The sequence below is a fragment of the Mesoplodon densirostris genome, chromosome X, assembly GCF_025265405.1.
Source record: "Mesoplodon densirostris isolate mMesDen1 chromosome X, mMesDen1 primary haplotype, whole genome shotgun sequence".
In the NCBI taxonomy this organism is placed as follows: domain Eukaryota; kingdom Metazoa; phylum Chordata; class Mammalia; order Artiodactyla; family Ziphiidae; genus Mesoplodon; species Mesoplodon densirostris.
The window spans coordinates 103,537,843-103,565,791 of record NC_082681.1 but is presented as its reverse complement, the minus strand read 5'-3'; the positions used below and the strand labels follow the sequence as shown (position 1 = coordinate 103,565,791).

The following is a 27,949-nucleotide window of genomic DNA, read 5'->3' as shown; positions in this document are numbered from 1 at the left end:
TCCTCCCCAGAGCCCCTGAGGGGCGCCCCCTGCCGCCCGGGGGTAAAATCCACACCCCAGTGGTGAGGAGCCCTGTGGCTTCGCTTGGTGGTGTGGGAAAAGGAGAGAAGACAGTCATGATCAAAAACCCCTACAAAGCTGTGCTTTATTTTTTAGTTACATGTAAAATTTGAGATTTCTATAGCTTGGGAGAATTATTTTGAATCCGGTTTTGCGATCAAAACTGCTAGTTTCAAGGACATTCCCAGCTGTCCTTTGTCACATGTGGCCATCCTTCCATGTCCTGTCACTGAGGCTGCTCTATTCGGACAACGTATAGATGCTAATGCAGGGACGAGCTGCTCTCATGCTGTCTGTAGCTGCCGTGGTATCACTTTTCAGATGTGTATACTGATGATAGGTCAGAAAGTGTGTACGCTACAATACAGTTCTGGTTCTAACTCCCCACTCCCCCAATTCATCATTGTTCCCTGTAAATAACAGTAAAGATAGAAGCAGCTACACGTGTTAGAATGGAAAGAAATAGCAAGATGGAGGTAGGAAAGACAGTGAGGTCGAGTGTGATAACTGTGGCTCTTGAAGTCTGGCATCACCTGTTCCCAGGCCCTGCCTTTGTGCTTGGCCAAGTCAAGTTCCCAGTGAGCCTGCCTTAGGCGCTTTCTGCCCCCCTCTTCCCCTTTACCAGATGTGGCCTCTCAGATGCCAAGACGGACTTCTAGAACCATTTCATGTGGGCACTGCATCCAGAGTTAGATCCCCCATTCTTATTCTCAGCTGAGGTAAAACCTGATGAAGTCACGGCCTAGAGGTGCCCCCGATGCCTGTGTGAACCCCAGGCCCAGCCTGGCTCGCTCCAACCTGAGCCCTTGCCTACTTCCTTCCCATGTGCTGCTGGGACTGGGCTCCACGTAGGGGTTTTCTCTTTATCGTTCCTGATGCCTAGGACCTGAACATCCTCACCTGCCTAACCTCTTTTCACTGAAAAACCATTTAGGGAAGTGGTGGCTGGGGGTTGCAGTAGTGGTCTTGAGTTTGGCTAAAGCATCAAACACACATGATGAGAATATAGGTCACAACCTAGCAGCACTGACTGAGAAGGCTACAGTAAAGGAAACATAGCTTGCAGGCAGGGCAGCAGAGTGGGCTTGTTTCTTCAGTGGGAGCCCTCAAAGTGGTCCAGGCTCGAGTCTGTGTAGACCTGCCCACGCCTAAGAGACGATGCACGTGCAATGAAATGAGAGGACACAGCTGGGTGTGGCAACCACCTTGGCTTAGAAGCTCCATGTAAATAGTGTCTCTTTATCTCTTGTAACTGTCCAATGGGCATAGCGTCCAGTATCTCTGCAAGGAACACGCCTAGTTAGAAGAGTCACCATATTTAGCCCTAAGCTTCCCACCAGGTAATTATTGTCATTTGCTGAAGTCCAGGCCAGAGTCATTTCACCAGTCGGGGCATTTTTTACCATAAGCGGGGTTGCCTGGTAACACACCTGATGCTCCGCCTTCAGCAGGTTTCCAGGAAAACAGAACTTGAAAGATAGCCCAAGGTCAAATGTGAAAGGGTTTTGCTAACCATTTATTAACAAGTAAAGTCCATGTCCTTTAGCCTCTTTTTCTCATCTCAATAAAGACAGGTAAGTGAAAGCTGGGTTTGCCCCACTCCTGTATGGTAGACTAGGGATCTGATTCTGGTCAAAACATCAGTCTTCCTGCCCACCCCACACACAATGGCCTGTCCTTTGTCATTCTTCTGAGTAAGGGCAGAAAAAGTTATAGAAAGAAAGGCAGTAACCAATTCCAAGAAAATAACTAGAAAACCATCACAGCCCTTTCCGAATCTGACTAGCTACCTGAGTGGCTCATTTAACTAGGCAGGGTTCCTCCAGATTGGGGGTAAGGGAACTTTTTTTTTTTTTTTTTTTTGCAGTATGCAGGCCTCTCACTGCTGTGGCCTCTCCCGCTGCGGAGCACAGGCTCCGGATGCGCAGGCTCAGCGGCCATGGCTCACGGGCCCAGCCGGTCCGCGACATGTGGGATCTTCCCGGACCGGGGTACGAACCCGTGTCCCCTGCATCGGCAGGCGGACTCTGAACCACTGGGCCAAGGGAACATTTTTTTAAACTCCTGAGCTAACAAACCCCTTGGCCGATCTTCTGAGCTCTTTTGTCTCAGAAAACAGGGCATCCCTGGGCCTCCCTGGTGGCGCAAGTGGTTGAGAGTCCGCCTGCCGATGCAGGGGATACGGGTTCGTGCCCCGGTCTGGGAGGATCCCATATGCCGCGGAGCGGCTGGGCCCGTGAGCCATGGCCGCTGAGCCTGCGCGTCCGGAGCCTGCGCGTCCGGAGCCTGTGCTCCGCAACGGGGGAGGCCACAACAGTGAGAGGCCCGCATACCGCAAAAAAAAAAAAAAAAAAGAAAACAGGGCATCCCCTCCCTGGCCTACATTTATTCGGAGACTTTCAGAAGAGGCTATTTTGGGGTGGACATTGGTACGAATCTGTGTCCATCTGGGCTGCAGTGGACCAGAACCACATCGCCCCTTGTCTTCCCTAGATCAAGGACACCTTCCTGAGGACTTACACTGATGCCATGCAGAATTACAATGGCAACGACGAGAGGAGCCGGGCGGTGGATCACGTGCAGCGCAGCGTAAGTTCCAGGAAGGAGATGGGGCTGGTAATGGCCTGTGAGGTCGGGCCTTGGACTTGTGGGCTGCCGGTGACGCTGGACTGGCAGTGTTTGCTCTTGAGCCCCACTCTCTGCCTCTTGGCCCAGTTCCCTTTCCAACAGTGGACATCCAGTACTTTTTCAGGGTTCGAGGATCCAGGTAATTACTGCCAAGAAGGACCACTCCCTGCGGTTTGCTTTTCATCCGTAAGGATGTGAGCATCCCAAGGAGAGCTAGTTTGCCCTTAAAATCTAAAGCCTTGGAACAGTGAGTGTAGGACAGCCTGACTTCGATCGAGTTGGCTCCCTAAGACCAGCCTTCTGGAAATGGTGTCTTGAGCCTGGGCAGAGAGATCAGGTGAGCTGTGTTCACCGGCTTGGGCGGTGCAGTGGGGTTGGAGAGCTGATCTCAGAGCAACTGAGGATCCTGCAGCCGTGTGAATGGCCTCGGCTGCCTGGTGCTTCACAGAGGATATAAGGAAAGTAGTTGTTTCCTACCTGCAGGTGCTCAAGCCTGACTGCCCATCAGGATCATCTGGAGAGGTTTTTTTTTGTTTTTGGGTTTTTTTTTGCGGTACGCGGGCCTCTCACTGTTGCAGCCCCTCCCGTTGCGGAGCACAGGCTCCGGACGCGCAGGCTCAGCGGCCATGGCTCACGGGCCCAGCTGCTCCGCAGCATGTGGGATCTTCCCGGACCGGGGCACGAACCCGTGTCCCCTGCATCGGCAGGTGGACTCTCAACCACGGTGCCACCAGGGAAGCCCCGGAGAGGTTTTTGATTGAGGGGTATCTTTTATTGTTGTGTTGTTTCGTTTTTACTCCAGAAGCAGTATTTTTATTTTTATGTTTTTGGTAATTTATTTTGGTAGAATCTCAAAGTTACCCAGAAAAACTGCAGGAATAGTACAAGGAGCTGTACCCCTTTTACCCAGATTCACCAATTAATGATATATTTTGCCCCATCTGCTTCAATATCCTCTATGTCAGCAGTTGGCACATCTTTGCTGTAAAGGGTCAAGTAGTAACTATTTGAGGCTTTGAAGGCCATGCAGTCTCTGTCACAACTACTCAACTCTGCCTTTGTAGCACAAAATATGCCCTAGACAACATGTAACACAGAGGCACAGCTGTGTCCCAGTAAAACTTGATTTACAAAACCAGGTAGCTGGTGGGCTGTAGTTTACCAACACCAACTCTCTCTTCCTCCATGTGTGTCTTTTTTTCCCCCTAAACCATTTATGTACGTATTAGTACAGATCTTGGGGAGAGCTTTCTAAAACCATTTTGGCCTCAGCTCCCCATCGACAGTCCTGATTCAGTAGATCTCTACGTGTGTCTCTTTAGCAGCACCTAATCACGCAGGTGATTTTGATGCTTAGCCAGGCCAGAGAGCAGCTGCTTGGCTTTGGGAGGTGGAAACCAACGTGATATGGCGTCTAGGACTCACTTCGTCCACTGTGTTCACGTGGGTATGCCAGTGAGTAGAATTGTTAGTGGAGCTTCAGCTCATCTTGACTCACCAAAGCTGTGCCTGTCGACTTAGGGCCTGGGCCCATGTTTTTCTTTTAAAAGCTGCAAGGCGCTGAGTGCAGAGACCACAGTGCCTTTGATCTGCCACACTTAATTCTTTTCCTTTCCCCGTTAACAGCTGAGCTGCTGTGGGGTGCAGAACTACACCAACTGGAGCACCAGCCCCTACTTTCTGGAGCACGGCATCCCCCCAAGTTGCTGCATGAACGACACCGATTGTAATCCCCAGGATCTGCACAACCTGACCGTGGCCGCCACTAAAGTGAACCAGAAGGTACTCGCTCTCTCTTGGCCCTAATGGGACTCAGTGGTGAATGTCTGGGGAGGGCTTTTTTGTCTCTGTGAAATTATGGCAAATAGGTTAGAAATGGTAGTCTTGGAGAGAGTCAGGAATCTTCCTTTGTGGTTCTTTCTGGCCAGAGAGAGGCACTGGGCTGCCCACTTCTGAAGGAGAAAGCCGTGCCTCAGCGAGACTCTACGAGGCATAGTTAGGAAGGGTTTAGCAAGTGGTTCCTGTTAACCCTGATGCTGATGTCAGGGAACGTGGCCTTTCTTCTTTCTGGGTTTCTGTCTTCTGCTTAATGTACCCTCGAAACATGAAATTATTCCCAGCTGGGTGCCAGTCCTCAGCGGAAAAAGGGAGTTGAGTTGACAGACAGCATCTGCTACTGCAAGGAGGGTGGCCTTGATTTTAGGGACTTCACTGCATTGGGAAAAGAAATCAACAACTTCAACTCACTCTCAACATCCTGACTCCCAGAGAAATTAGAGAAAAAAAAAACTGGCCAAGAGAAATTTGAAAGTTAGTACATAGTAGAAATGAGGGAAATGAAACTTAGGTAGAGAAAAGGAAAATCAATTCTGTATTCCACTCTGCAGAGAATCTGATGAAGACATGATACAGCTGTGTGTGAGGCCTATCTATCCTTAAACATTTAGGGAAATGCCAGGTAGAAACTATGTCTTGCTGAAACAAAAGGGAGGAAAAAACCCTACTGTTGAGTTTACCTGTGGTTATGCCACCATCAGGTAAATTTTCTTTTCTTACTAAGGTAAAGTTCTAGTTTTCTTTTTCTTTTTTTCTTTTTGGCCACACTGCATGGCATGTGGGATCTTAGTTCCCTGACCAGGGATCGAACCCGTGCCCCCTGCAGTGGAAGCTTGGAGTCTTAACCATTGGACTTCCCTGGAGTCTTAACCAGGGAAATCCCAAAGTTCTAGTTTTCTAAGGTCTTCAAAATTCTATGGGATGTGGGCCAACTACTGAATAATTCACAGAAGATAGCCATCCTTTCAAGATAAGAATGTTGAGATGGTTTCTATATTTTGCCCATGTAATGTTGGTATTTGTAGCAGAACTGCTGCAAGGCATTGTCGCCATATTCTAGAAGCTCCTTTTGTCATTCTGGGTTTATTACTTGGCTGTTGGTGTGGTGAGATAAGATGTTCAGTACAGACAGCTTCTTGTGTGAGCTAAGAGAACATCTGTTCCAACTGGAATTTTTTATGAACCCAAAGTTTGAGGCCTCCTTCGCCTCTCATCAGCAAGGTGACTTCTGGTTTCTTCATGGACACCTCCACTGAGCACCCATATATGTCATTATGCTGCCATGTTATGAAGTGCTGAGCAGACCTGGCACTCAGTGGATGCTCCGATGTATAGGAGGCAAGGCGTGCTTTATGGAGTGAGATGTTGGCACAGCAGAGCCTCAGGAGGTCCTTTGTAGAGGCAGCCATCATCAACCTTGATAAAAGCCTTCTTTCTAAAAAAAATTTCACCCAAACTACTACTTTTGTGAAAGTTGAGGGCTTTGAAGTCAGGACCACAGGGTCTGGAGTCAGACTGCAGTTTAAATTCTGGCTTAGCCACTTGCTGGTTGTGTGATCTTGATCAAGTTACTTAACCTTTCTCAGCCTTGTTTTTCTCATCTGTAAAATGGAGAGAATAACAGTTCTTGCCCCTTAGGATTGATAGAACTGAATGAGATAAAGTATCTAAAGCACAGTGCATGGCAGAGAGTAAGGACAAGATGAACGTTAACTGTAATGTTAAATGGTAGCTGTGGTGTAAATGTCATGACAATAACGGTGATGTTTGTCTTCCATCCTACCACACTGTGCCTTTTTTTAGAAATGATGCCACAGGTCCTTGTAGGGAGGGTCTTTTCTTTGTATTCAAAAGCAGGCTTAGAGGCAGATCCTATGGTGCATCTCTAGAATCCTTACAGTGATTTCCAGAAAGATAGGGGAGCATTTTTTCACTTCACTGATAACCTACAAATTGGCCTCACTCCCAGCCTCCCCCCGACAATCCTACTTTACATTTTCCTGGGTGCCTCAAATACCTGGAAGAGATACTTCTCTCTCACTTCCCTTTTACCCTACAACCTGGCTCTCTGTGGAGAGAAAGTGAATGAAAACTGAAATTTGCCTAGGAAGTTTCATTAGATAGTCTCATTTAATGACCACCTGAACTTCTCAGACAAATTATTTCCCAGGCCAGAATCTGTGACACCTCATCTATAAAAGGTAAGCAATGCGGATGGGGTGGAGACGTGTAGTGATAGTCGATGCTCATAAAGGTTAGCCTCCCCAATAAAGGTTAGCCTCCCCAAACTGACTCCCTCCCCCAGGAAGATTAACTCCCACCATGTCCTAGTTCTGTGGAATCCTGTTATATAAAATACACGTATTCTAAATCCCCATAGATCTTTTAGCGTCTTGAACCCTGTGCCCTGATAGCACAGAAAGGTGGCTCTTGGCTCTTCCCTGGCAGCCTGAGAAACCTACCTTGTACAAATCACTGGCAGAGAACAGGAAGGAGGTGAGAGCCGTTAAGCAGGATATTTATCGTTTTGTTTTGAGGACAGCTTTGATTTTGGTTTTGCTAAGCATGATGATCAAACGTCCACAGGTTCAGTTAGCTAATAGCATTGACCAACCCCTACCCCCTAGGGATTCCTTGCCTTTTTTTTAAAGAGCCAGGGCAAGAGGAAGAGAGTTATTCTGGTTGGCAGCTCCAGAGGTACCTCCTCCCAGTGCCTGCCTGGAAGCAGCCGTGCTACTCCTGCTACTGAAAAGCCTGCCACTTGCAGGTGTTCCCCATCAGAGGCCCTGTTGATTTAGACTTGCTGAGAGGGTGAGCAAATTACCTGTTCTGTTTCTGGGTGTTTCCTAGGACATTTAGCAGGTCTCTGTAGATTGAGCTCACACCTGAGAATCAGGCTTTCATTTTTGGAAATTAAGAGAGATCGTTGTGGGTAGATAAAGAGAATTTTCAGGGAGAATTTGAGGTGGAAGGCAAACGTGCACTGGGGTTGTAGGATCAAAGCAGTTTGGGCAGTCTGCAGACCTAGGCTGAGACCTGGAAGAATGGGCTTGTGGGTCCATAGAGTGAATAACAGAGAAAAAGCTGGAGAAGGAAAGCATTTATTGCAACCTGGGTCTTGTATCGTTTAAACAACAATGAAGAAGCTAAATCACTTTCATCTTCTCACCTTAAGTAACTCTCTTATTGCTATAATTTATTAATTTGCTCTTTGTTTAGAGTGAAAGTGGAGGAACTTTTCTTAGCAAAGAGTGCTTCTCAAACTTTAATGGGCACGTGAAACATCTGGAGATATTAACATTCATTAAAACTCATTAAAAATGAGTAACCCTGGGATCTGGCAGATTCTGATTCAGCAGGTCTGGAGTGAGGTCTCAGATTCTGCATTTCTAACAAAATCCCCAGTGCGAGGAGCAAGGTGTAGAGAGAACAATTTTGCCACAGTTGTACTAATGCCAGGCCCTTACTTCATTTTTGTTTTCTCTTACTGGTTGGAGTGGGCTTTTCAAAAATAATGTGATTGACTCTGATTTCTACTCCATTGTAGGAGATTTCATACTTTAGAAAAACATATTCACCTTATGTGTAGAATTAAGGTTCACAGCAAAAACAAAAAAATAGAAAAAAAAAACCTATTCCCCCCCCCAAAAAAAACCAGAAACACCTATCCCAAACTATTTTGCAGAGTAAGAAAATAGCCCACCTCACTTCTCTCTGGTTTTTATTACTGGGTTTGTGTTTCCATATTTTGAGCTGATATAACACTGGCGGTGGTCTGAACTTCATTCCCTGGCCCGAGCATCGCTGTGGGAAGGAGATACAGCAATGAACGATGACCAGCACAGAAAAACTCTATCTTAGCTGCTGCCATTTGGGAAAGTGCTAGAATATCCACCTCTCTTCTGGCTTTGACTTCTTCCTAACCCGAACTGACTTTCTTCCCACTACCTTTTGGAAAATAGTGTGATATATCGTTTCACTAGTAGAAATGAAATCAGTGAGCAAGCTTCTCCTACAAATTGCAAAACTTTCCATGAGCAATAATGCATTTCCTTTCCCACCCCTGCCCCGGCCTTCAAATTTGCATCAGGTAACTAAGGAGCATAGTTTGTCCATTGCATTGAAAACATGTGTCAAAGCACTGCTGCTAAATTAATGCATCTTTGTCTTTGCAAACAGACTGTGAATGCATAAAATATCATTTATTAGAAGATACAGCATTGGCAGAATTTTCACAAGCTCTATGAGAAATGTTAAGTCATTGAATTTGGGAGACATGTTTTTGGTTGTTCTGGTTCTTCAGATGTTATTACAATTTAGTGGGCCTTTCTTGATAAACAGTAATCCTCTTTACCCTGTTTATGAAATTGTCTTGATTTTTCACAGACTTCATACATTCAAGTTGAGGCCCTTTTTCAGAAAACTGGAAAAAGACCATGTCTTTCAAAGCTGAATACGTTACTTCAGAAGTCTAGGTTGATTTGGCCCATTTCCAAACTACAGAAATACACTCACACACTGACACACATATATGTTCGCTAATCCCTGCTGTTTGAGCTGTCAGGCATTTTAACAGGAAGAGTCAGCTTTTGCCTTTGCCTTAGGAGTGATGCACAAAATTTGGTGTCCTACCTGGACTGGGTTGATAAAATGTAATCCAGAATAAGAACAAAACTAGTTTAGCAACATTGTCGAACTCCAACCAAACCATTTCTTTTAAAGAAATTAAACTTTATCAGTATATTGGTAAAATTGGTGTTGGTTTTAATCACATGTGGAGATTTCACAGGATGTTAAAGGAAAACTCACTTCATTTTACGAATGAGGTTATTGACATCATAAGAGAGGGGAAGTGACTTCTTCAAGGTCCCATAGTAAATCTGTGGAAAATATGACTCTAGAACATGGGTTTTTCCCTACTAAAAAAAACACTTAATGGTCTCCATAGGAAGAACCCTAAAATGCCATAAAGTTGGCAGGTATTCAAACACCTCCTTCTAACCAGAGGATTTCACTTTATTTATCTAAGATTCTGTCATTTGTTGTCAAAATGCTAGTAACTATGTTTATGATTCTGAGTTTTCCTGATCAGGGATGCAGAATGCCTTTTCACGTGTTTAAGTCTACTTCTGTATCCCTACAGCATTCGCCTCATGGATCTTACAGACTTCTTGCTCGATTTCATCATACAACAGAAACGTTTGTGGATGAAAGTGTATATCTGAGATTTACTTTAAAATAATCCAGCCAGGGGATGAGTGTTGAAGAAATTTAAATGAAACAAGATAGGCCACATGTTCACTGTGATTTTAGAGGAAGGGTCACTTGGGGGTTCCGTACCATTTGTATGTTTGAGATTTTTCATTCTGTTTACGGAATGAAGGTTGGGGTGTATGTGGGAGTGTCGCAAGGTAACCCAGCCGGTCTGGTCTGGGTGAACCATGTCTCTGAGACCGTGTCTCTGTGTTTTCAGGGTTGTTATGATCTGGTGACCAGTTTCATGGAGACCAACATGGGAATCATCGCTGGAGTGGCTTTTGGGATCGCATTCTCCCAGGTAATCTTGCGGTCGGACCTAGCCTTTCGTCTGTCTCCTGCTCTCCTTTCCCTCCCTGGTCTCCAGATTCTCTGGCGGCCTCCCCGTGCCTGGGGAAAGGCTGATGGATGGGGTCAGAACTCCTTGCTCATTAGTCCTCAGGTCATCTGTTTATTGATTTTCCTTTTTCAACTTAAATGAAGTTTTGCCATCAAGGGAATATTGGTTACAGTTCAACTAATGACTAGCTCCAGAAAAACAACTCCCTTCTTCTGTAGGTCAAATGGAGGTTAGCTGAACAAAGTGCTGCCTTAATTGGAGCCTAAACAACTCCAAACATCAAATGGCTGATTTGGATTCGGGGAGGGGGGTAGGGCTCTTTTCCTGGTTGACCTCTGTCCCTTTTTGGTTCTTAGTTCCCAGGGATTGTGCATGAGATTGCTCCCTTTTAAAGAAAGCCGAAATGTAGCAAATTTCATCCTGTCATCATTATTTGATCTCAAGGTTTGATTATTGTTTCTTAAGAGGAAACTGAATTTGTGTATATGAAATGTTATATGCCTTTATCTCCACCCAGCCTCTAAAAAAGAATGGGAGAAGCCATTATACAAACTAATAAGCAAGCCATACATACTCAAGGATGGAACATGATTAAGCTAAATTTAAAATTTTGCCCACCTGCACCAGGCAGTGTGTTGTCCCACAGGCTTCTGATCTCCCGGCCAGTTGCTATAATATTGCTGTGGGTGGAAGGATCAGCATATATACCTAACAACCAAAAAAAAGTTGATTTATCTTTAACACAGAATTTTTTTCAGACCAACAGCCCAATTAGTGTTACCTCAGTAATGTTGCCATGGCTATGGTTTTATCTGCCTGAATTCTATATCAGCTCTCCCAGACTATAATTACCCCTCCCTCCACGGCCCCTATACCGCTTTCCTTCTTGCTGAGCAATGCAGATGCACTTTAATCTTATTTAAGTTTGTTCCTAAAACATCTTTATTGAAATATGGCATATAAAGAGAAGCACACACATTGTAAGTATACAGCTTAATAAGTTATCACAAAATGAGCTTACCTGTGTACTGACCACCACTTAGATCAAGGCATAGCATGTTAGCCTGGTAGTTTTTGCACGTGGAGGGCTTGGCCTCAGTTAAGTCTAAAAAGCTTTTCTTCCCAAGAAGTTACCAAACCGTGTGTGACATTTCCTCTCATAAGGGCATGTGGGCCCAGCCAGCACGAGTGTGTATTTCTTGTGGCAGTTTTAAAAATCTTTTACCACGTTTTGTGTTTTTGCGGCTCGGGAAGGGCTTAAAACCCTCAAAACGCCAACACACACAAACCAGATTGGTGCCATAGACAGTACTGATGAACTTGGTCTCGAGAGACACATCAAAAGAAGCTGCAGCCCTGAACTTTCTTCTGGTTGCTGTCCTGTTTCAGTAATAACACTTCAGTGACATATCAGTAATGGCCAGGGGACATTTTAGAGGATTCTGGACCACGTGTGCGATACAGTGTGCAGGAGGCATCTGGCAGGTGCACATATGGTCTCCTTTACACATGTATGTGCAGTGTTGGGTTACCCACCTACAGGACAGGCTTGTGCTTGCGTTTGAGGAGGACCGTCCCCTTGGAGGAAGGAATATGGCTGCAGTCGGCCCTAATGGCTACCCTAGACCCATGAAGGGACACGAAGCCGGTACTCTCCCTGGGGAAAAGAGGGCCAGGACTCTCATGGATGAAACATCTTTTCATCCAAGAACTTTTCCATGTGGCCACGAGGGGTTGGGAAGACAGTCCTACTTTCATTAGTGAGGTGAACCAGGTCATAAAGAATCTGATGAATACCTCTTGCACTTCTCACACCCCTGTGGAGGGATTTAGGTGTAGACCAGTGGTTATCTGGCCCGATGAGCACTCATCTCTGTGTGCTACGTGGAAGAAACCTCTGACGTGGGGCTCGCTGAGTTTGCTCTGTGGCCCTCTGGGGCAATGAGAAAGGGGCTTTGGCCCCAAGGAAGCCCCAGACAGACTCTCTTCACAGAGTTTAGGTTTCTTGAAGGTACTACAGAGTTGTTGGGATAAGAAAACAAAACCCAAAGCCCAGAAGCATCGCAGAGGTGGTACCATTCACCCACGTGGCCGGTCAACCACAGTGGGGCAGAGACTTGAGATCTGCTGTGCTCAGCTTAGGGCAGGGAAAGGAATGGCCACAGCCAGCTATTAGCCAGACGCACTAGGAACTGCAGCTTTCAATGGTGCCAGCAGCCTCGGGGTACCTGGAAGCTGAAGCTGGCTTCCAGTTGTCAGTAGATCCAGGGCCTCTCTGGGACCATGGTGGCCACTTACCAGATGCCCATTCAAGAACCAGCCTTACTCACCTGCCACCAAAGCTTTAGCCACAGGTGTTCAGAAACTCTAGAACAAGTGTTATAGTAAAACTTAGCAGATGTTGGCTGATACCGATAAATCAGTCACAGTGGCCTATGTGGTAGCCTTCGTATAATAAAGCAAGCTCTACTGAGTAGAGGCCAAAGTGGGCAGGAAAGAAGATCACCCTGCCCCCACTCCTCACCTGCCCTCCACCTTCTCCTTGCCCTCTTCCTCACCTGCTCTCACGACATCCACGCTATCCTCTGTTGGAACAAACCGGCCTTACACATCTGTTGTCTTAGAAATTAAAGGTGGTATAAGGTACAAGGAAAACTAAGCCGAGTCTAGCCTTTTAATAGACTGTGTGAGAACTCTGTCCTGTTACCTAACTTAGCTAACTTAAAGCTCTTGAGTGCTGTTTTTGGATAGCAGGGTTTTGGCAGGTGTTTAATCTTTCTCTCCACAAAGTCCCGGTGCCTTTGCCCTCTCAAGGAAAAGGTCATTTGTCTGGACTTGATGGGCAAGTCCTGCTGTCCTATGAATTTATAGCAGATGGTTGAGTGTGTTTTTATAGGGTACCTCCTCCCTGCATCTTTGGCAGCTACTCTTTTATTTGAGGGGTCTTGGGAACACACACACAGAGAAATATACTCACCTCCCTCGTCCCTAACATGACCTGGAAGCCAAGCGTCCGAGTCTGGACACTTGTATTGCTCAGTTTGTGACACTGCTTCCCGCCTTGGTTGGCCTTCTGCTATGAGTCTCTGTATTTAGCACTTCTGTATCCAACATAAATAGCTTCACTAGACTTGGAGACTATTAGGCTGGATTAATCCCCCAAAGCACAGAATGTTACAGTCCTGAGTAGTAAGGACAGTGGAGCTGTTTTCCAGAAGGGAGAGTTGAGTGGTTTGCTTGAGGTTGGGTGGCTGCTGTAGATCCAGGATTACAATTCTGATGATCTCATCTGGTCTGCTGTATTCAACATTTAGGCCAGAGATAACCCTTGTTCATGCTTCACGTAGCACCTAAATGGAGCTCAGTTCGTGCCTTTATAATGAAAGGATTTGAGTCCATGGAATTGCAAAGACAAAGGTACTCATCAAAAAATACAGATCCTGGCTTCCCTGGTGGCGCAGTGGTTAAGAATCCGCCTGCCAATGCAGGGAGACATGGGTTCGAGCCCTGGTCCGGTAAGATCCCACATACCGCGGAGCACCTAAGCCCGTGCGCCACAACTACTGAGCCTGTGCTCTAGAGCCCGCAAGTCACAACTACTGAAGCCCGGGCCCCTAGACCCCGTGCTCCACAGCAAGAGAAGCCACTGCAATGAGAAGCCCATGCACCACAATGAAGAGTAGCCCCACTCGCCGCAACTAGAGAAAGCCCGCGTGCAGCAACAAAGACCCAACGCAGCCAAAAGTAAATACATAAAAAAAATACAGATCCTCTTCCTACCCATCCATCCCCTGACCCTCACCCCTGCAGGGCCTCCTCCAGGGCCCACAGGCTACTGAGATGATTCCTTACGGACCAAGGATTCTTTTCTGGGACTTGTTTACCTTTTCTGTATAGAGGCCAGGGACAAAGCTGTCAATAGCCTTGATGAGACATGGCTGAATAAGGCTAACGGAACTTTTTACTTATTCCCCTAGTATTTTCAGGCCCTGAACGGTCCCTAAAAGCATTTATACAGTTTTATTTCAAACCAGATACCTTGGCACTTTCCCAGTTAAGTCATCAACATAAAATCTCCACAGACATTATAAGGATCGAAATTTTCGACCTATTGCTTGCCACTTTCTTGTTAAGAAAGTTGCCTTTTACAGCTTTGTTTGCTGGCCTCTCTCTGCCCCTTAGGAATCAGGGACCAGGCCACGTTTACCTCCCATGGTGATCGCAGGGGAAGACAGCCTTGCCCTGTCGCCTTTGCTGACCTGGACCCCACCCCTCTCTCAGCCCCTCTGTCACCTCTTGGAGTCCATCCTGTTCCTGGTAATTAGCAGAGTCCCAGCGACGTGATCCCTGTTACTGGTGCTCTCTTTGTGGGGATGCTTCGAGAAGGTTAGAGTAGACCTTTTGTAAGTCTCTCCTTCCCTCTCTGGCTTCTCAGTTCTCAAAGGGCCTCCTGGAGGTTTTCATGACCCAGAAGAAAGCAGACTATATAGTACAGACAAGGCCGAGAGTGGTAAAAATAAAATGTTACTTCCAACGATTAGATGAAGGCTAATTACAAAGTCTTAGACGACCAAATATAAATAATCTGATCTCAGACTCCCTAGGCTGTACGGCATTTGACAATTCGCCAGCCACGGGGAGAGGGAGAGGTGACTCGGGGGTCTCTGTCCTGAGGGCTGTTTAGCGTTAAAGAGCAAGCTGTCCTTTTCCTGTCTTCCTCCAGGGTTTAAAGCTGAAGTTTGTTCTGGTGCCCAGACTCCAGCTTTAAGACACATCAGCAGTGTGCTTCTGAGGGGCAGCCTGGAATCCCCCAGAGCATACCTCTGTTCTTTGAGGCGCTATTTACATATATTTAACCTAAAACAAAAAAGGGTTTTATCTAAATAAAGATGGATTTTTCTGTGTACAGATTAATCGGGTCTAGTGGCAAACGAGCATTTGGTCCTGACTCTGAGGAAGAGGCTATGTCTTTACCAGGCTTTCAGTTATGTACCTAGAAATAATCTGGTAGTAAATGGTATTAAGTATAGGATGTTTCCCCCCCTCCCCGCTTTCCCTTAACTTGGTGCTTAAGGAAATGAGAGATCAAAGTTTTCTCTCAAATATGATGAGACACTGTAGCAAATTTGACGTCAGTAATCCTGCGAACAATTCAAAACACCCACCATATCCCAAATCCTAGTTTTTCTTGCACTAGAATTAACTAAAATAAAAGCCAATATATGTAAACTGCTGTTTTCACAAAGCTTGTATGTGCCTCAGCTCAGGACTTTTTTTGGAACAATTTCTGAGTAGATGTTAACAATATTGACTGGGGGATTTTTGCAGAAACTAATGCCTGTGGCCGGCGATTTGTTCTGTAAGCAAATATTGAAACACCCGCGTTTGAGTAAATATCAACAACTTTTTTTGCACTTAATGTACTTACCTGAAACTTTGTTCACGTCTTACTAAAGCATTCTAATATTTCGTTAGAGCGTGATAGGCGGTATAGCAGGCACCTCTGTGCAGGGGAACAGAACATCTATTACAAATATACCGTGTTTCACTGTGCTTTCTCCTGGAAGAGCAGACTCTATACTTTCTGGCGGCATTTTTAATTTTAGTCCTGTGGGTATCATTTCCTCTAGAAGATGTTCGTTTATTTTACCTGATGTTCGACAAGGTGGGTCCTTGCAGGGGGCTCTTTCATAAACGCCACAAGAAGGACCAGGTGCGGGACTACCACTACATTCACCAGAATGGTCAGTTACCCATTCTCTAGCTACTGCTAACAAAAATTGCTTGTAAGACATTTTATTCTGTGCACTAAGGCTACAATAAATTTTAAACGCATTGAATACACCACAATTAATCAAATAGAAACCCACTTATACCATTTTCGAGTTTTCCAGAGGATATTGAAGTTTGCCAGATATTGATTAGATCGATCAACTCCTTTCACATATTTATTATACTCTAATATACAAGTGGGCTTAGTTACCTGATGGCCAGTCCTCCTGTCTTCCTCTCCTGTAGATGCTGTGGAGGCGTCATGAATAGTGTCGCCATGTGGACTAACCTCTTGTCTTTCCATATAAGACGAATCACTTCTCTCTTCTGTAAGAATGTCATTTCTCCCCTCTGTAGATTTTTACCTTTCTCCTTTAATTGATTTGGTAGACCAAGACTGTCTCTTATAGTCCCACAAACTCTGGTTTTACTTTTCAACAATATTTTAGATGTGGACACACTGTTGTAATAATTGTCTTGGTAAATATGGTGCCATGAACCAAGATAAGGTTGTAGGACCGATAATATTGTTTCTTGCAGTTTCTTTCCTTCACCCGTGTAAATCTCAAGGTTGCATATATATCCAGTTTCACTTTTGCTAACCATCCTGACCAAAATTCCATATCTTGTAAGTTTTCCGGGATTATAGGATTTGAATCTGAGTCGTCCTGTCCACTTTATCATTGCCTCCTCAAGTGATAGCTCTTGTTTAGGTATATAGATCAGTTGAAATTCTAGTAGAAAATAATCCAGAAGAGGTTTAACTTTTGAAATTCTGTCTGCAGGAAGTGGAGTTTCTGAGTTATCGTTAAAGTGAAGAAATGTCATTATTTGTTTGAACCTTGTTCTCGTCATAATTTTTGGAAAGATAGGTGTTTCAAGTAAGGGATCAGTCGACCAATATTCTTTCCAGTGTGACTTTATTTGTCCCATCAAAATTATTAATCCAAGAAACTTCTTCATGTCACTGTTAGTTACATCAGTCCATTTTAAAGCCTTATATTTTTTATACGATTTTTTTCATTCTGTTGGTGATACAGGTTCGTTTGAGAAGCGACCAACTCGAAAAAGTTACCAAAGATTAATTCTGTTATTTCACTAACACTTTGTGCATTATTACAGTCAATAGTTACACCTAACACTCCTATAAAGTCTAATTTCCATGAAATGTTGTCTTCAATCCACTCTTCTGTAGAAGCAAAGGAGCATTCTCCAGCACCATGAGTTTCATTTTCACTTTGCATATCAGAATCAATCACTAAGGTTTTTTGTCTTTTTGTTGGTCTAATATTCACATTGTCTGAATCAGAACTATATTCTGAAGAACTGTCATCTTCTGAGATGCTAGTATATATATATATATGTATGTATATATATATACACACATATATATATATGTGTATATATATATATATATATATATATAGCTTGGACAATCAGAGAAAGTATCTGCCTAAAATTCACCAAAAAATTCTTCACTCAAAATTTCATGATGCGTCATTTTTTTAAAAATTTACGGTAATAAATTGCGTTCATAGTATACATAAGGTTGGAACAAAAACTTAACGGATCAAAATGTGAGTGATAATGACAATCGTAAGTTGTATAATGAACCCTTGATCAATTTTAAGCTCTAACAACTTCACAGTGATGTTAAAAAATAATTTTAAAAAATGTCTTCTCCCATGGGCAAACAGAAGGTATATTCTTGCCCTAGAAATACAAAACATAGTTAGTTTGAAAGCAAATAGCTTTTATTTTTACTTATATTTTTAAAAGTTATTATTTCTGTGAGAAAGTTTGTCTGGTGCTTAAGGATGATGTTGTTTCTGTTTGAGGAAAAAAAGGTGGGGGGACATGCTATATTCCCTTGAAAGCAGACATCTCAGGTGCAAGAAAATTGAAGTGTACTGCAGAATTTTCTGGCTGTGTGGCTCATGAATTGCCATGGGGTCCAGGAGCATTGCAAACTGTGAAATGGAATGCTGGCTACTCTGTTAAGTGCTAAAACACACGAGGTCAACGAGAAAAACCTAAAGCACTAAGCTTTACAAAGAAAGGAGGGTCTAGGAACTTGAGATCAAATAAAGAGATGCCCACTGACGGTCCTCTCCCTGAAGTCTGCACTGTAAGGCAGGAAGGAACCCTTGGTGGCGTGAGGCAGAGGAGTTATTCTGGAGAGGAAAGGGGTCTAGGCCCCAGGGTGGGAGCACAGGCTGGAAAAGGCGCTATCCTTGGCTAGAAGAGGGTGGAGCCTTAAACTCTGTGTGGGTTACCTGTATGGTTTGGGGGAGATTCTTTAACCTCTACTGAACCCATTTTCTTCTGTGGACAGTTGGGATGGTAATACTGCCCAGGCAAGTAGTAAGGATTAAATAACTCGATATTCCTGATTGTGCTATGTGCCTCTAATACTTAGGTTTTGGCTGGCATCTGAATTTTGAGCATATCAAGTGTGATCTGGTGTATGTTGGTCCTAAAAAATGGTAGTTCTAATGAAAAGAGACAAGCTATAAGGTTCAAACTCCTTGCACTCACAAGGATTTTAGTTTCTCATTTGGCATAATATTCTGGAGGTTACAGCCATAGTTCCTCTGGCCACTTGGTGGTACGTGCACGATACTACGTATTTTGTGGCACAAAATGATGGTGGCCAGAGCCTTGGTAGGAGATAGGGTAAGTCCAGTAGGGTGATTTTCCTTACCTGACAGAAGTTATAGTTTGCAGATTTCACAGCACGATTTCCATTTGAAAAAGGAAGACTCTGGTACTTCACCAAGAAAGGGAGGCAGGTTGGAACTTGCAGGATTGAGCGGAGAGCTAGACCAGAGTTGAGGTGTTGCCTTGACCAACAGTGGGACCCAACGTGTCACCTATAAGATAAGGGTGACCAGATGGACTGGATGAGTGGTTCTCTCACCTGGAAGGCTTGCTAAAACACCAATAGCTGGACCCCAGCCCCAAGAGTGTCTGATTCAGCAGGTTTGGGGTGGGGCCTGAGAATGTGTTTCTAACAAGGTCCCAGATGATGCTGATTCTGCTGATCCTGGGGCCACATTTGACACTGTACTAGATTATCTCTAAAGGTCATTGCCACCTCTGAACCAATTAAACATGGCCAATTGCTTAAGGAGAAGGGACCCCACATGGCCAAGAGAAGCTGCAGCCCTCTACACTCCAGTGCACAATCAGGGTCCTGTCCAAAGAGTGCTGATCCTCCAGCAGGAATGGGAATTTTGGTTTCCTATGAGCAGATCCTTAAGCATCTGCGCTTAAGGATGTCTTCCTAGTGTTACAACAGCTTTTTACCAGATCCACCTGTGTTACAGGTTAAGTCAACGCACAAAGTGGGCAGAAGACTGCGGTCTTCTGAGGAGGTGGAGGTACCCAGATATTGGTTGTGCTGGGGCCCCTGAAAAACCAAGGGATAGACCTTGGGTGTAGATGGGCCCATTTGGGCCTAAAATATATACATGGTTTAGAGACAAAGAGAAATTAAAGTCCCCCTCCGCCCCACTTCTCACAAGCCATGACTTAGTTCACTGACAAACTCACCCAGTCAAGGATTAGCATCCCATTGTCTCAAGGAAAGAACTATTGTCCTGTCAGCCGGGTATGGCTGAGGTATCATCCTATGTTGAGATAGCTTCCCAATGCATGCACTTATGGTTTTGAATTCTGGCATTTTGTTACTATCTTGCTAATTCTGTGGTACTTAATTTTTTTCATTACTCTCAGAACACATGAACACGTTTTACTACTACTTACATGTCAAAAGTTGTTTTTAACGGCCAGAGTGAGCTAGACTTGGAACCTTATGGTCAGTTGGAGAACCTCCAGCTGACCTCCACTAGCACTTAGACTCCCTAAGTCTTAGATCCCACTACTGAAATCAGGTTTGATCATTTTCCCTAGCGCCTTTTCCCCATTCATGTACAAAAGCCCTCAGTTGTTAAAAATTACATCGGAGGGGGGTGTGTTAGAAATGTGTTAGCTCAGTGACTTCAGAGCCTCGTTCTCTTTTTCCTTCTGCCAACAGCTGATTGGCATGCTGCTGGCCTGCTGTCTGTCCCGGTTCATCACGGCCAACCAGTATGAGATGGTGTAAGAAGGTGAGTGGTGGTGGGGGGAGGTTAAATCTAGGATTCTCCCTTTGGGGTACATACTCCCCTTCAAAGGGACAAGAGTGCTGCCTGGCCACTTCACTCTTTGATCTCGGTGGCACTTGGCCACATGCCGAAGCCTCATTTCTGTGGTGCTGGGGAGGAGATGTGATCACTGCTCTGGAAAACGTCAGAACGCTCTCTTCAGCTTGTTACCTTATTTTAAGGCCTTATTAATGGTGAGTCACTCACATGTTTTAATTTCTCTTAGTCTTTCAAGAATGATGGAAGAAGAGACCTGTTTTCGAAAGGAACTGCAGCAATCTTTGAAAGACTTCCAAAGAATGTTAGAGCACAGTACATAATACACCTGTCCTAACACCCTCACCCCGTGCAACTGACACTCCCACACAGTCTCTGCTCCACCTTTGAGCCTGCATCATGCGTAGCATTCCATCTTGTGAAGCCCTGTTGTGCCAGAGTGTAGCCAGGTTCCCTGCATCTAAGTCCTAGGGGACCCCACCCAAGGCTCTGTGTGTGCCACCTCCTCCATCTGTACTTGGTCCAACTGCAGCTCATTGTAGGTGACTGGTTCTCCATACCATCACTGGCCCTGCAGGGCCCTGCATGTAGTGTGGGAGGCTCCTGTTAGCCCTTGATCATGATTGATAAATGCCGCACCCCCCTAGATGTAGATAAGCAGATAGCTATCTGTTCTTTTGGCTTAATCTCCTTTGGTTGGGTTTTCCCTTTTACTAAGGCTCTTTCCTACCTTCTTCAGGCTGCCTAGGACATGTAAAGGGATACATTGGTAATTGTCCATGAGGAGAAAAAGGCACGTGTCACGCACAAAGGAAATTGTCAAGCTTTGGTTGGCATCCTTGCTCCTTACTGTTACATGCCTGGGAACTTATAGACAGTTTAGTGCACCTGTATAATCCTGTTACAAAGCTGTATTGTTGCTTCCTGTGAAGGAAATAATATTACTTCTGTTTTTCCCCAATTAACTGCTAATTGTTACTTCTTTCTATATTTTTTTCTTTGCGTTGACATTACAGACATCGAGGACCTCATCAAATCAATTTAAAAATGAGTGTGAAGGGGGAACAATAGTCAAAATATTTTTAAAAGATCCTAAAAAACAATTCCTCTGTCTCGCATGCCAACAAGAATGCATTGATATTGTGAACGTTTGTGATACATGTGTTAATAAATAGTCATTACAAATTGCTATGTTCTGGTTTTGTTCTTTGGTTAAGTTTTTAAACACATTTCTATATTCCATCTTTTTCCACAGAGGATTGGAGGTGGACCACCTTACACAATGACATATTCCCCCATACAAGCTCCCACTCCAGTGAAATAGCATGGGGCAGTGTAAAAATTGAAGGGTTAGATTTTTTTAATGGACATTCCAGGACCTTGAATCACTTATCATAAACAGGATGTACTGTTGGCTGCAAACATAGACCCTTCATATTTCAGGCTAGAGGAAGATTTCAGAGTTTTAAGTCTGGATGTCATTTTTAAAAAAGGAAATGAGCATGTATTCTTCCTTTTATTGTTCCTAACGAGCATGTATTCTACCCTTCCTTCCTTCTTCTCTGGATTGAATAAACTCTGTCTAGAGAAGAGATGACATCATACCATTCAGTTATCCCAATGCCCTGGCTTGTACTAAAGTATGAAATCCTTACGCTTGATTTAAAGAGCATTTTAGCAATAGGTGCAGTATATATGATCTGCAATCTATTTTTTCCTTCTTAAAGAACCATCCTTAAAAACTAGTAAAAGCATTTATTGATCTGTTCCCAAATAAGTGGATTAAAAAGCTCCCTCTTCTCTGTAATTAGGATGGAGATGGTGTTTAACTATATGCATTTATTAGCCTGAACTCTGCATGAGGTAAACCCTAAAAGGCTTATGAAGGCTACTGACCCACACCTTCAGATACTGCCTCGTCAAAAGGTCAGCATTTTTAGAGAGTTAAGTAGATCTCTTCTATGGAAACATATGTAGCCCAAAACTTTTCAAAGTTTCATTTAAATTTCTATTATATAATAAAATGAGGCTTTTCTGTAAAATCCTATATAGAGCCCCACCCATGGTTCACCTTTTTGCAAACTATGCATTCAGTAGTATACTGATAAATATTGTTATACTTTGGTAAACAAGAAATCTATACACTTTTCTAACTTGAATTCAGATCTCACCATTATATAATTTCAATGTGAAACATTGTGACTAAGGTTGATTTGACTTTAAAACTATAAAATATTGACATTTCAACCTTGCTCAGAAATAAGGTATATTTAGCTCTAGACGGTACTGCCGAACATTATTCCAAAGTCGTATACTAATTCATACTCCCACCACAGTGTAGAAAAGTTCCAGTTGTTCCACATCCTCACCAACACTTGTTATTCTCAGACTTACATTTTAGCAATTTGGTGTGCACGGTGGTATCTCAATTTGCCTTCACATTACGATTAGTGATACCGAACACTCAGTTTGTCATTGACCACCTTGATGTCCTCCTCCTTTTTTTTGTTTTGGCTGCACCACGAGGAATGGGGGATCTTAGTTCCCTGACCCCCTGGATCGAACCTGTGCCCCCTGCAGTGGAAGCATAGAGTCTTAATTATTGGACTGCCAGGGAAGTCCCAATAGCCTCTTTTATGAGGTGTTCAAGTCTTGTGTGTTTTTAAAAATTCAGTTATCTTAACTGACTTGTAGGAATTCTTTATGTATTCGTGATGCAAATCCTTACTTGGATGTATTTATTACAAATATTTTCTCTCAGCCTGTCATTTGACTTTTCACATACAGTCAATTCTTTTTTTTCCAGCTTTACCAAGATATTTGATATAATATTGTGTAGGCTTGAGGTGTACAAGGTGATGACTTGATCCACTGATACATTGCAAAATGATTACCATAGTAGGATTAGTTAACACCTCCATCACCTCAATTACCATTTCTTTTTTGTGGTGAGAACATTTAAGATCTTCTCTCTTAGCAACTTTCAAGTATATAATACAGTATTGTTAACTGTACTCATCATGCTGAACTATAGTTCTGATCCCCAGAACTTGTGCATCTCATAACTGGATGTTGTTAACCCTTTGATATCTCCCCATTTCCCCCACCTCCCAGCCACTGGTAACCACCATTCTACTCTGTTTCTCTGCGTTTTTTTTTTTTATATTCTACATATATGTGGGATCATACAGTATATCTTTCTCTGACTTATTTTACATAGCATAGTGCACTCAGGTCTATCCATGTTGTTACAAATGGCAGGATTTCTTTTTTTCTCATGGGTGAATAATATTCCATTGTATATATGGACCACATCTTCTTTAATCAATTATCTGTTGATGGACACTTAGGTTGCTTCCATACCTTAGCAATTAAGTAATGCTGCTATGAACATTGGGGTGCATGTATCTTTTTGAATTAGTGTTTATGTTTCCTTCAGATATATACCCAGGAGTGGGATTGCTGGATCATATGGTAACTCTATTTTTAGTTTTTTTGAGGAACCTTCATACTGTTTTCCATAGTGGCTGCACCAATTTACGTTCCCACCAACAGCGCACAAGGGTTCCCTCTTCTCCACATCCTGTGTGTGTTCTCTCGTTTCTTTGATAATAGCTGTTCTAACAGGCGTGAGGTGATAACTCATTGTGGTTTTGATATGCATTTCCCTAATAATTAGTGATGGTGAGCACTCTCTCAAGTACCTGTTGGCCATTTGTACGTCTTTGGAAAAATGCCTATTCACATCCTCTGCCCATTTTTTTTTCTTTTTTTTTTTGCGGTATGTGGGCCTCTCACTGTTGTGGCCTCCCCCGCTGCGGAGCACAGGCTCCGGATGCGCAGGCCCAGCGGCCATGGCTCACGGGCCCAGCCGCTCCGCGGCATATGGGATCCTCCCAGACCGGGGCACGAACCCGTATACCCTGCATCGGCAGGCGGACTCTTAACCACTGCGCCACCAGGGAGGCCCCTCTGCCCATTTTTTAATTGGATTTTATTTGCTATAGAGTTGTAGGAGTTCCTTATATATCAATATTTTGGACATTAATGCCTTATATGTAGTTTGCAAATATTTTCTCCCACTCTGTAGGTTGCCTTCTCATTTTGGTGACTATTGCTGTGCAGAAGCTTTTTATTTTAATGTAGTCCCACTTGTTTATTTTTGCTTTATGTGTGCTTTTGGTTTCATATCCAAAAATTCGTTGCTAAGACCAATGTAAAGGATCTTTTTCTTTATGTTTTTTCTGGACTCTATTTTTTAAATTCCCATATGTTACATTCTTACATAGAATGTAGTGAGGTACTACATTCTCCATACAACTTGGTTCCCAAGTTGCTTAAACAGAACAAGTGGAGCTGAGTTAGCTGAAGGTGTGTGTGAAGTTCTACTTCCTTGCTCAAGAAGTAGGCTACACTGAGCTTTTGGTTACAGGACAAGCATGCCTGCTTATAATAACGAGCAAGAAATCTAAGCCAGTACCTTGAGAGGGTAGGGATTCTTTTCACTTAATAGATGAAGGTACTAAGACTTCTAAGAGTCGTGATCTTCCAAACCCAGTGTCCACGACAGCTGAAAAGCCAGAATATGTGCCTACATTGCAAAGCTAGAATTTCTACTCCATACATGAGTACCATTTAATACAAATTAATCATGGAAATACCCATTGCTTGTCTACCAGTGCACATGTGATCAACGGGTAAACGTAGAGTAGCCAATCCACTTGGAGATAATTACAAGGGATTCTATAGCTACCCACTTCCTTTAACATAATAGCATTTCATTTCAAAAGATTATATAAACAGTAAAATTTCAAGCTGCCTTAAATTTTTTTTACACTTTATGTATTTTAAATCTCAATAGAACTTTTGAAATAAAAGGTGAAAAGAAAACGTATCATGAGAACTTCTAGTTCCCAAATTAAATTCCTGTGAAATATTCCAAACTCATTTTTCACCAGTTACTACTTGGTGAAAGTAGTTTTCTAGACTACTCTGCCTTGGTATCAGGAAGTGCCTCATTCTTCTACTTTCAGACTGGACATACCCATCCCAGTCCCTGAAGTTTAAATTGCTAATAAGCAAGAAGTAGGGTGACATTAAGAAGTAGGGTAAATAAGAGAAATGTAAATCAAAACTACAATGAGGTATCACCTCACACCAATCAGAATGGCCATCATCAAAATATCTACAAACAATAAATGCTGGAGAGAATGTGGAGAAAAGGAAACCCTCCTACACTGTTGGTGGGAATGTAAATTGGTACAGCCACTCCAGAGAACAGTATAATAGAACTACCATATGACCCAGCAATCCTACTCCTGGGCATATATCCAGAGAAAACCATACTTCAAAAAGATACATGCACCCCAATGTTCATTGGAGCAGTACTTACAATAGCTAAGACATGGAAGCAACCTAAATGTCCTTCAATGGATGAATGGATAAAGAAGATGTGGTACATATATACAATGGAATATTACTCAGGCATAAAAAAGAAAGAAATAATGCCATTTGCAACAACATGGATGGATATAGAGATTGTCATATTGAGGTAAGTCTGACAAATATCATATGATATTGCTTATATGTGAAATCTAAAAAAAATGGTACAAGTGAACTTATTTACAAAATAGAAATAGAGATGTAGAAAACAAACTTATGGTTACCAAAGGGGAAGGGGGGAGGAGGGATAAATTGGGAGATTGGGATTGACATATACACACTAAAATATATAAAATAGATAACTAATAAGGACCTACTGCATAGCACAGGGAACTCTTCTCAATACTCTGGGATGACCTATATGGGAAAAGAATCTAAAAGACAAAAAGTCATGAAGAACCTAGGGGTAGACGGGAATAAAGACACAGACCTACTCGAGAATGGACTTGAGGATATGGGGAGGGGGAAGGGGAAGCTGGGACAAAGCGAGAGAGAGAGGCATGGACATATATACACTACCAAACGTAAGGTAGATAGCTAGTGGGAATCAGCTGCATAGCACAGGGAGATCAGCTCGGTGCTTTGTGACCGACTGGAGGGGTGGGATAGGGAGGGTGGGAGGGAGACGCAAGAGGGAAGGGATATGGGAACAGATGTATATGTATAACTGATTCACTCTGTTATAAAGCAGAAGCTAATGTTAAACACGTAAATTAAACAAAAAGAAAATATGAACAGACCAATCACAAGCACTGAAATCGAAACTGTGATGAAAAATCTTCCAACCAACAAAAGCCCAGGACCAGAGGGCTTCACAGGCGAATTCTATCACACATTTACAGAAGAGCTAACACCTATCCTTCCCAAACCCTTCCAAACTATAGCAGAGGGAGGAACACTCCCAAACTCATTCTACGAGGCCACCAGCACCCTGACACCAAAACCAGGCAAGGATGTCACAAAGAAAGAAAACTACACGCAACTATCACGGATGAACATAGATGCAAAAATCCTCAACAAAATACTAGCAAACAGAATCCAACAGCACATTAAAAGGATCATACACCATGATCAAGTGGGGTTTATTCCAGGAATGCAAGGATTCTTCAGTATACGAAAATCAATCAACGTGATACACCATATTAACAAACTGAAGGAGAAAAACCATATGATCCTCTCAATAGATGCAGAGAAAGGTTTCGACAAAATTCAACACCCATTTATGATAAAAAAAAAACAAACCTGCAGAAAGTAGGCATAGGGGGAACTTTCCTCAACATAATAAAGGCCATATATGACAAACCCACAGCCAACATCGTCCTCAATGGTGAAAAACGGAAAGCATTTCCATTAAGATCAGGAACAAGACAAGGTTGCCCACTCTCACCACTCTTATTCAACATAGTTTTGCAAGTTTTAGCCACAGCAATCGGAGAACCAAGGAAATAAAAGGAAGCCAGATCGGAAAAGAAGACCTAAAGCTGTCACTGTTTGCAGATGACATGATACTATACAAAGAGAATCCTAAAGATGCTACCAGAAAACTACTGGAGCTAATCAATGAATTTGGTAAAGTAGCAGTATATAAAATTAATGCACAGGAATCTCTGGAATTCCTGTACACTAAGGATGAAAAATCTGAAAGTGAAATCAAGAAAACACTCCCATTTACCACTGCAACAAAAAGAATAAAATATCTAGGAAGAAACCTACCTAAGGAGACAAAAGACTGGTATGCAGAAAATTATAGGACACTGATGAACGAAAATAAAGATGATACAAATAGTTGGACAGATATACCATGTGCTTGGATTGGAAGAATCAACATTGTGAGAATGACCCTACTACCCAAAGCAATCTACAGATTCAATGCAATCCCTATCAAACTACCACTGGCATTTTTCAGAGAACTAGAACAAAAAATTTCACAATTTGTAGGGACCCCGAATAGCCAAGGCAATCTTGAGAACGAAAAACGCAGCTGGAGGAATCAGGCTCCCTGACTTCAGACTGTACTAAAAAGCTACAGTCATCAAGACACTGTGGGACTGGCACAAAAACAGAAAGATAGATCAATGGAACAGGACACAGAGCCCAGAGATAAACCCACGCGCATATGGTCACCTTATCTTTGATAAAGGAGGCAGGGATGTACAGTGGAGAAAGGACAGCCTCTTCAATAAGTGGTGCTGGGAAAACTGGACAGGTACATGTAAAAGTACGAGATTCGATCACTCCCTAACACCCTACACAAAAATAAGCTCCAAATGGATTAAAGACCTAAATGTAAGGCCAGGAACTATCAAACTCTTAGAGGAAAACGTAGGCAGGACACTCTATGTCAGAAATCACAGCAAGATCCTTTTGGACCCACCTCCCAGAGAAATGGAAATAAAAACAAACATAAAGAAATGGGACCTAATGAAACTTGAAAGCTTTTGCACGGCAAAGGAAAGGATAAAGAAGACCA

At 43.3% G+C, this 27,949-nt stretch overlaps 1 protein-coding gene across 1 annotated transcript in view; it reads left to right on the top strand.

Annotated features, from left to right (window-relative positions):
* Positions 1 to 21,208, top strand: part of TSPAN7 (tetraspanin 7) — a 146,849-nt gene extending 125,641 nt beyond the window's left edge. Inside the window, exons 4-8 of the mRNA XM_060086903.1 lie at positions 2,554 to 2,649; positions 4,315 to 4,470; positions 9,998 to 10,081; positions 19,932 to 20,004; positions 20,267 to 21,208. Of these exons, the coding sequence (XP_059942886.1) occupies positions 2,554 to 2,649; positions 4,315 to 4,470; positions 9,998 to 10,081; positions 19,932 to 20,000 (405 nt within the window). The 3' untranslated portion in view covers positions 20,001 to 20,004; positions 20,267 to 21,208. The remainder of the gene's footprint in view (positions 1 to 2,553; positions 2,650 to 4,314; positions 4,471 to 9,997; positions 10,082 to 19,931; positions 20,005 to 20,266) is intronic.
* Positions 21,209 to 27,949: the final 6,741 nt, after the last annotated feature.